This window comes from Mauremys mutica, unplaced genomic scaffold (assembly GCF_020497125.1).
Source record: "Mauremys mutica isolate MM-2020 ecotype Southern unplaced genomic scaffold, ASM2049712v1 Super-Scaffold_100046, whole genome shotgun sequence".
NCBI lineage: Eukaryota > Metazoa > Chordata > Testudines > Geoemydidae > Mauremys > Mauremys mutica.
The window spans coordinates 5,002,684-5,012,485 of record NW_025423257.1 but is presented as its reverse complement, the minus strand read 5'-3'; the positions used below and the strand labels follow the sequence as shown (position 1 = coordinate 5,012,485).

Below are 9,802 nucleotides of genomic sequence, written 5' to 3'. Positions count from 1 at the left end.
TTGTATCAGCCTCTGGCTAGTAGGGGTGTGATGGATCTGCTGGGAGAGACAAGGGGTCCCTCTTTGTTCTCTCACCGTGATGCCCCCGGGCTGCTCTCAGGACTGGGGGCACAAATTTTCCAAATGAACCAAAAGTTCCTGCAGTTTTCAAAAGAGGAGAAAAGCAAAATCTGTGATTCCACACTCACAGTGTCTGATAAGTGGACAGAAAGTTCTCACAGTGACAGGGCCGGTGACTGGGGAATGCCGGGCAGTGCTTGGAGCCAGGACTCTGGCACGAGTTGATCAGAGAGAAGGATCATGGTTAGTAGAAGTTCCCACAGCCAGGGGCCCAACAGCTATTCCCTGGGACGCAGCCCCCAGAGTCCCCAGCCAGGGACTCCAGATACCCCTCAAAGCCCCACCGGCCAGGGAATCCCCACCAGACCATGACTGTCAGGTTGGGAATCCCAAAGGGTTCCCCCCACCAAGAGCCCCCAGCAGCCAGAGACTTGCCTACTGGGAACTCAGTTCCTCACTGCCTGCCTAGGACCCGCCCCGCACACCACCACCAGCAGGATCTGTCCTGCCATTTGTCTGGGACCCCCTCCTCGACCCAGCAGGACCCCCTGATGCTTTTCAGTAGGACCCCTCACTCTGCTTCCCTGGCATCCCCTGACCTAGTGCCAGAGATCCCCTCCCCCAGCTCTGTGCACTGGGCACGGCAGCGATGCCAGGAGCCAGCCGGGGAAGCCCAGACGGAGCCCCTGGCACAGCACCAGGCTCCCTCTAACCCCCTGTCCCGCCTCCCCAAGAGACTCCCACCCCCGCTGTTCTGCAGCCAACGGCCCCCAGCAATACCCACCTCCAGGACCCACAGCCTCAGGGCTGGGCACATCACAACCACCCCCTGAATCCCCAAATCTCCAGAATCCACCAACCTCACTATGGTACCCCCTGCAATCTGCCCCCACAGACACCTCCCCCCACCCCGCACAACACTGTTACCTCAGAGTGTCTGCTAAGTGGATAGAGAGTTATCACCGCCCCCTGCTGGCCAGTCACACAGGCAGAGGGAGCCCTGGGGGATGCCTCTTGAACAGGAGAATGGAAGATCTGGAGAGCAAGAAAGGTAAGAAAAGTCCATGGCCTGTCACTAGCAAATAATGGCCACCATGGATCCACCCCAGAAGTGGCTGCATCTTAGCACAGGGGGAATCAACCCCTCACAGAGGCCATTTGCTATGGGGTTTGGGATACTTCTGGACCCACACTGCAGTCACAGAGACCTCCTCATCCCGTGCCAGCTGGAGAAAAAAAAAAAGGGTCCAGCAAACTCTCCCTTTACCGGCTGGGAACCACTGAGCCCCAAACAGGGGGAGGCCTCTGGCTTTGATGTGTATTAAAGATGTGGCTGGTCTCTTTCATCAGCAAACATTTTAATACAGATAAAGGGGGGGAAGAAATGGTTCCCAAAGGAGAGGGGAAAGATCAACACTGGGAAATTTAACCCCCTGCGACCTCCAGGATGGAGAATGATTCAGGGCAACAGGTTTCCTCCAAGAAAGGAGAAGTTGCTGGGATTGAGAGACACGGGGAACAGCCCCAAACATGAAAGGAATTTTAACTGATATTTGATAATAATGTAGAAGTGAAAGAGAAAGGGGGGAAATCTGAGAGACTTTGGCTCTATTTTTGCAAATAATAGAGAGGAAAGTGGAAAATCAAAGGGATTTTATATCAGTTTATATCTGATGTGCAGTAAAATGTCAGTGTTTCACATCAGTATTTGTTAAATGAATAGAGAGGAAATGGGCAACATTTGCAAACATTTTATATCCAGGTTCAAGAAGCTGAGAAAAGGGGTAAATCTGAGATTTTCTTGTTATTTTATAATTAGAGAGACAGGGGGAAATCTCAGGGCAAACGTTTAGGGTATTTTATATCAACCCTTGAGATGTGCAGAGAAAACGTGTCACAAACTATGCAACTGGAGGTGGAGAATCAGACTCCTGGAGAGACCAGGGGGAAATGGGGGAGACGGGAGAGCGGCTCGTTGGCGGGGAAAGGGGCGAATCTCCCCGGATTTTACAGCCCGGGTGAGACACTGAGCGAGAAAAGGGGCAGAACTGGAGAGAATTTGTATCGGGGGCGAGAGGCAAGTGGCACCAACAGGGACAGGAGCCAATTAGGGTGACCAGACAGCAAGTGTGAAAAATCGGGACAGGGGGTGGGGGGTAATAGGAGCCTATATAGGAAAAAGCCCCAAATATCGGGACTGTCCCTATAAAATCGGGACATCTGGTCACCCTAGGAGCCAATTAACCCCCCTCCCCCCCCAGCTCCAGCTTCTCCCCCTCCCCCCGCCGGGCCCCCCCATCCCAGCGGGGGGGGGGGGGCGGATCCTGCTGCGGCTCCGCTGGGGCCGAGGCGGCTCCGAGGCTTCTCCCGGGTTCCCCGGGGCAGAGTCACGTGCCCGCCCCCCCAGCGCCCCCCCCGGGGTCTCTCACTCACCGGGGCTGGGGCGGGCAGAGAGGCTCCAACGGCCCCGCGCGAGCCAGGCAGAGCCGCAGGGGCCCGCGCGCGTTTGCAACTCGGCTTGGTCTCTCCACCCAACGTCACTTCCGGTCCAGGGAGAGTCAGGAACTACATCTCCCAGCCTGCCCCGGGGCTGCCTCCGCCCTCTTCGCAGCCCAGGTAAGGAGGGTTCCAGCAGCTGTTACTGCGCATGCTCCGTGCGAGCCCCGCTGGGGGCGGGAGAAGAAAGCTGCTGCTGCTGCCGCCGCGTGAGCCGGGCCCGGGCTGAGCCGCTGCTGCTCCCCGGGGGGGCCCGGCCGGGGGGGGGTTTCTCCAACTGGGCCCCGCCCCCCGGGCTCTGCCCGCCTCAGCCCCGCCCGGAGCCCCCGAGGAGTGAGAGACCCCGGGGGGGGCGGGCACGTGACTCTGCCCCGGGGAACCCGGGAGAAGCCTCGGAACCGCCTCGGCCCCGGCGGAGCCGCAGCAGGATCCGCCCCCCCCCCCCCCGCTGGGATGGGGGGGCCCGGCAGGGGGGGTCTCTGTGTGGGGGGGTGTCGGGCGGCGGGGGAGAAGCTGGAGCTGGGGGGGCGAAGGGGGGAGGGGGGTTAATTGGCTCCTGTCCCTGTTGGTGCCACTCGCCTCTCGCCCCCGATACAAATTCTCTCCAGTTCTGCCCCTTCTCTTGCTCAGTGTCTCACCCGGGCTGTAAAATCCGGGGAGATTCGCCCCTTTCCCCCCCAATGAGCCGCTCTCCCGTCTCCCCCATTTCCCCCTGGTCTCTCCAGGAGTCTGATTCTCCACCTCCAGTTGCATAGTTTGTGACACGTTTTCTCTGCAAATCTCAAAGGTTGATATAAAATACCCTAAACGTTTGCCCCACTGCTCTCTACTTGCCTATTTCTAATTGAATATGCCCTGAGATTTCCCCCTGTCTCTCTAATTATAAAATACCAAGAAAATCTCAGATTTACCCCTTTTCTCAGATTCTTGAACATAGCTTGGTGGGGCAGGGCTGGGCTGGCAGGGGCTGTGGGTCAGGAGTGAGGGGCACCATCAGAGGTTGAGGGGGGGCAGGGCTGGACTGTAAGGGGGCTGTGGGTCGGGAGTGAGGGGCACCATTAAAGCTTGAGCCGGGGGCACCCCCCAGCTATAGCCCTGTACTGTATGTACAGGATGTTTCTAAACACACAGCACGTGCACACTACTTCCCCCCCCCCCCCCAGTGTAGTATTAAATTGCTTGGTTTACATTGTGATCCGCAAAGCTGAGTCAGGTGCCTGAACTCCCCACACAATACCTGGGCACCACAGGCACCTTCCAGTGTGAGTCACAAACGCCAGTTCACTAGGTGGGGAGCCATGTGAGCTAGTCAATGGGAGAGGCTGGCAAGGGGGAGGTACTAGCACCGCTTGAGGAATATTCAACGTCATTGAAATATAGTCAGAAGTAAAATTTCATTGCTCTGTGCTGCAGAACAGTCAACGTTTCCAGCAGATGGGACTGCAGCTGGGGGGGGATTCCATTTGAAAACTTGAAAGAGGTAAACAATGAACAGAAAACCACCCAGACATTGACTGGTAATAGTAACAAAGGACAGTCAAATAGCAAGAAACGAACAGAAAAAAATAACATGAAGAGACTAAAAAAAAATCTAGAAAAGAAATCAAAGACATTGAAAAAAAATGTCACCGCAGAGCTGGTGGGGCAGGGCTGGACTGGCAGGGGACTGCGGGTCGGGAGTGAGGGGCTGGGAGAAGCACATTGTCCTAAGCCCTGCCCTCCCACCCCCCAGATAGATGTCTAAATCTGGGTTGCAGGGGGGTGGCTGTCTCTGCTTAGCACTCCACAAATGGGAACCCAGCCCCTGCCGTCAGGTGATTCAGGTGCCTAAGGCATTTCTTGCTGGACTGGAGGTAGGCAGCTGCCTCACGCCACACAAACTAGCGGTAGGGGGAGAAGGAAGAGGTGGGTTTGGTCACATCAGCTGCTTTATAACGTTTAGCTCCACGGTTCACGCACTCCCCTGGGCTGTGGGAGACCTGGGTTCAGTTCCCCCTGGCTGGAAGAGCTGATGAACGTGAGTACCAACCTCAGGCCAAACAGCTACAAACTACTCAACCTTATATGCTGCTTCCATGACACCATGTATCAACAGGTGCCAACTCATCTGATCCCTTTCCTGTAGCCCACAGGGTAAGCAGAGCTGTGTACCTGCCCCTATATTATTTACTTGGTTCCAGGCTGGAGTGCTAGAAGTCGCCGCGTGTGCTATCATACAGGTGTCCAGTGCTGGATGAAACTTCTGGGGGCCTGGCACCAAACATATGTGTGGGCCCCCATAGGGAATAACTGTAAAAGACAGGAGATCGACACAGGACTTGTCTTTGACACAGCACACAGGTGCACAGGTTTTATTTCCAATATTTGAAGTTTAAGTTGCAGATGGAGGTGGCTGTCACTAGGGTACCAGCAGTGGTAGCCCGAGGGGAAAAAAAGATACGCACACAAGTGGATATAAACTAAATTATAAAAGAAAACAGAGAAAATAAAACACAGCTAACAAAAGCCAGAGCACCCAAAATACTGGCCATGTGCTGCTCCCACTAAAAAGACCCATTCCCACTATCTCACCATTCACATTTCTCATAGGAACCACCAGGGCTTGTATTACATTTTGATATGAAATTGGGGTGAATTTAAAACTATTTAAAATATTTTAAAAATAAAAAAACATCAAAATTTTAATACATTTTACTGACAGTATAATTAGTCATACTAGACTTGCTTGTCCTCCCCCCAAGGCCGAGAGGCAAACAGACTGGGATCAGGACCAGCTGTGCCCCCAAAAGACCAGGCCAACCCTCCAAATCAGACCAGAGCCACATCCCTCCCCCAGAACAACCCCCTGGAACTGGACCACTTTGAATCAGGCTCTAAGACACCATAAACTGTTGGGACTACCTAAGACAAAAATACCATTTCTCATTCTTTTTTCTTTGTTTTTTGAAAAGTAAACGTAAGAGTGGCCAGGCTAGGTCAGACCAAAGGTCCATCTAGCCCAGTATCCTGTCCGCCGAAGAAGTGGGCTGGAGCCCACGAAAGCTTATGCTACAATAAATTTGTTAGTCTCCAAGGTGCCACAAGTCCTCCTGTTCTTTTTGCGGATACAGACTAACATGGCTGCTACTCTGAAACCTGTCTTCCAACAGTGGCCAATGCCCGGTGCCCCAGAGGGAATGAACAGAACAGGTAACCATCAAGTGATCCATCCCCTGTCACCCATTCCCAGCTTCTGGCAAACAGAGGCTAGGGACACCATCCCTGTCCAGCCTGGCTAATAGCCCCTAAGGGACCTGTCCTCCATGCACTTATCTAGTTCTTTTTTAACACTTTTATAATCTTGGCCTTCACAACATCCTGTGGCGAGGAGTTCCACAGGTTGACTGTGCGTTGTATGAAGAAATACTGCCTTTGGTTTGTTTTAAACCTGCTGCCTCTTCATTTGATTTGGTGACCCCTAGTTCTTGTGTTAGAAGAAGTAGTAAACACCACTTCTGTATCTACTTTCTCTACACCAGTCATGATTTTATAGACCTCTCTCATCTCCCCCACCCCGCACACCTTGTGATCTGGGCTTTTCCCTCCCTGCTGCTGCAGCCTCCTTCCCACCCTTGGGCACAGCACCCACACACCCCTCTGCCTCTGCAGCCAGCTCCCCCCTCTAGGGCTGCTTGGTTGCCAATATTCCTGATGCTGGGAACTGAGAGGGGAGGGGATGGCAGGAGAAACGCCTGGGGGCTGGTCAGTGCTGGGACGGGACAGTCTCTGCTGCAGGTGTCACTGTCCGGGACAGAGACTCCCTCCAGCCTGAGATGGGACTGGGCAGATTATCAGGGGACACGTATTTGTGCCCCCTTTATTGTTTTCAGGGTTGAAATAAGGGCGGAGAACCCCAGAGAAGGTGTCAGTGAAAGTGAAGAGATGGGACTTGTCAGTCACATTGTAAAAGGAGACCTCGCACGCCTCATAGTCCAGGAAAATCCCCAATCGTCTGGCCCTGACGCTCACGGGCAGGACGGTCGGGGGGGAGGTATTGGCCTTGAATAGCCCAGCATGCTGACATATTGTCCAGTATCCATTCTCCGGTAGAAATACAATATGCCCCTTCCTGCGCACAGCTTCCCTACAGACCCCCAGAGTCCAGAGATTCTTTCCTCCAACCTCCACCTGCCAGTAACGTTTCCCGCTCGTGAATCCCTCAGCGCCCAGGACAACCGCCATAGTATCAAATCTCTCCGGATTGTCAGGCAGATCCTGGCGCTCATCTCGGTGTGTCACACGTTTCCGATCCTCAGCCAGGACGAGGTAGGGATTTGCTGTGCTGGGATCCAGAGTCACATCCACTGGGGAGAGAGTCACAGAGTCAGTGCCGGGGCCAGAGGCTGGCCATACTAGGGGGGCACAATCTAAAGGGGCGGACATGTGCCCACCCCATGTGTCTTCTCCCCTGTGCCCAGCCCGGGGCTGCCCCGCTCCTCCTGCCCCATGTTACCTGTGGGAGCGGGGGGAGAGCTCTGTCCTTCTCCCACTGCACCTGTGCCCCAGGGCCTGTGCGGGGAGTGGGACAGAGCCTTTCTGATGTGGCCGAAGCCAGCTGCTCCTGGTCGCTGCCTCTGTGCAGCTGAGCCAGCCTGGCTGGGGTGACAGCTCCTGCTCCCTGCCTGGGCCCACCTGCGGGGGATGGGGGCTGAGCTGAGGGGACTCTGGCTCACTCAGCACCTGGTCCCGCATCCATCCTTCTGCTCCCCACTGCCAGGGCTGGGGCCAGGCACAGCGGGAGAAGGGAACTCCCCCTTCTCCCTGCAGCAGGCCAATCTGGGCAGGCCCCCCACCCCACATGTAGCCTCGAGAAGTGGCATGTACACCCTGGCAGCTGGAGCTCCATGCACTGAGTGGGGTACGAGGACATCCCAGCGGCTGTGTGAGCCCCGCACGGTGCTGCTGACATGGCTCAGCCCTGACCCCTGCTGGAACCTCTCTCCCTGCGGCCCATGCAGGTCTTGATCTCCCTGTGGTTGCCATTAATGTGAGTTATGATGTGAGCTCCTGTCCACTAAGAACTGGCCTCGGGCTGGGCTGAGATCGGTGACAGGGAAGTGAAAGCTCCCATCACTGCCCCCTGCCAAACCAGCCCATCCAGCTTCCCCCCGCAATGCGGTAACAGCAATACTCACACTTGGCAACACCCTGAGCGCCCCCAGCGGGCAGGGCGAGGGCCTGTCCAAGGGGCACAATCTTCAGGAAAAACAACAAGGAGTTCGGTGGCACCTTAAAGACCAACAGATTTATTATGGCATCAACTTCCGTGGGTAAAAAATCCCATTTCTTCAGCTGCACGGAGTACGAAGAAGTGGAATTTTTTCCCCACAAAAGCTTATGCCCTAATAAATCGGTTGGTCTTTAAGGTGCCATAGAACTCCTCGTTGTTTTTGTGGATACAGACTGACAACGGCTGCCCCTCTGAAATCTTCAACAAGGGAGACTGAGGCTGGAGATTAGGAAACATTTTCTCACTCTCAGGGCGGTGAAGCTCTGGACCGGCTCCAAGGGAGCCTGTGGGATCCCTGGCACTGGCGGTTTGTAAGAACAGGTTGGACAAACCCCTGTCAGGGATGGTCTAGGCCCTGCCCCAGTGCAGGGAGCTGGATTAGGTGACCTCACAAAGTCCCTTCCAACCCTGCATTGCTATGAGTCTAGGTTACAGCTGTTCTGGCGCTGGGTCCAGGGCCCTGGCGGTTCTAAGCACGGTGTGTGGCACACGGAGGAGTTAACAATCTTAGTGATCACAGCAGCTGGTAGCTCAGCGTCCCTGCCAGGGCCTGTAACCGGCTCAGCTGGGTGTTACTGGCTTGTGTGGACAGGAGCTAGGGTTGCCACCTGTCCAGGTTTTCACAGGATCAGCCCATTGTTCAGGTCGCTGTCCTGCGAAATCTGAGTCTGTGCAGGATGTTAAAAATTCCTGCTGGAGCTGCCCAGACTCTCCCAGCCTTCACCAGTACATACGTATGGTCAGGCAGCATGCTGGGTGCAAATACACCCAGACAGCTGTTTGTAGCCTATCGAATGTCATAGGAAAATGCTCTGTGTAGGGAAAGGAGCCAAGAGCTCCCACGGGGAGGTGGATCTCCCCATGGATAAAATATCAGCGACATGTACAGTACCTGCGTAGAGCTGCACGCTTCTCCACCCTGTAACTAAACACAGACAGAGGGGTGAGAACGCCCGTGAACACCAACACTCTGAACAGGAAACAATGTCACACAAGGGTGATAATGGGGGGAATGGAACTTACCGATCTCAGCCTGGAGTTTGGCTAAAAACAAAACACAGAGAAACGAGTCAGGATCACATCATGTTGCAGAAGGAAAGCGAGTCAAAAAGACTTTAAAGCAGAGAAGTTAAAATCCTTAGACTCAGCCAGGAGGCTACATCAGCAACCAGAGCCTGGCAGCTCCTGGGCAACAAAGGAATCAGCAAGGGGAGAAACACAGTAACCCCATCCTGCCAGCTGCAAGAGGTTGGGAGAGCCAAAGAGGGATCCTTCAGCAAATGGAAAATATTAAAATATTAACCCTGTGAAGTCAGTAAAAGGAGAAAAGTGCATCGGTGTGAAGAGTATGATGGGACTGAATAGGCCAAAGTTAAACTAGAAGAGTGAATGGCCAGAGATATATAAAACAAATACCAGGGATTTATTTCAGCCTATCAGAATCAGGAAGCCTGTGAGAGAATCAGTGGGTCCCCTGGGATCAGCAGGGATAAAGGGAGCAATTCAGGAGGGTGAGGACAATGGTGAGAGAATAACCAATTTCTTTATATTGATTATCACCATAGAGGGTGTTCGGGAGAGACATACTGTGGTAGAACACACCCCTGTACTCACACTCTATGCACTATTGTAATAATCTTTGTACAAAGTATGCCTTGAAAGAATATCATTTGGGAAAAACTCGATCATTTGCTGATCCAAGTACTTCCCTGGTAAAATATGTGTGGACTAAATTTGTCTGTGATGTTTTAAGATTCCCCCTGTACAGTGAATTATTAACCCAAGTTCCAAGCCCCACAGCTGAGCCCAAACAGGAATGTTGGCATAACAGGTTCGGGCCTAAGCAATAGGAATGTGCGGCTCTGCTTAATTTGCAGTAATCAAGCGGGAAGGGAAAACAAAGGAAGAAAAATACTAAGCAGGAAATATCCTCCTTACATAAGATTTCTGTGTCTCAGCTGGAAATGTTTTTTCAAG

At 53.8% G+C, this 9,802-nt stretch overlaps 1 protein-coding gene across 1 annotated transcript; it reads right to left on the bottom strand.

The window, feature by feature from the left end:
- Positions 1–5,901: 5,901 nt before the first annotated feature.
- On the bottom strand, positions 5,902–7,887 carry LOC123358366 (erythroid membrane-associated protein-like). The gene is made up of 2 exons (XM_045000926.1): positions 7,420–7,887; positions 5,902–6,899 (listed from the first exon to the last, which is right to left on the bottom strand). The coding sequence occupies exons 1-2, from the start codon at positions 7,502–7,504 to the stop codon at positions 6,334–6,336; spliced, it is 651 nt and encodes a 216-aa protein (XP_044856861.1). The 5' UTR covers positions 7,505–7,887; the 3' UTR covers positions 5,902–6,333.
- Between the last annotated feature and the right edge of the window lie 1,915 nt (positions 7,888–9,802).

Excerpts from the sequence above, each read along its gene's own strand:
- LOC123358366 (XM_045000926.1), bottom strand. The coding sequence starts at position 7,504 with ATGTCAGCAGCACCGTGCGGGGCTCACACAGCCGCTGGGATGTCCTCG. Across the intron at positions 6,900-7,419 it reads GGAGCTCCAGCTGCCAGGGT|TGGATGTGACTCTGGATCCC; the intron begins GTACATGCCACT and ends CTCTCTCCCCAG.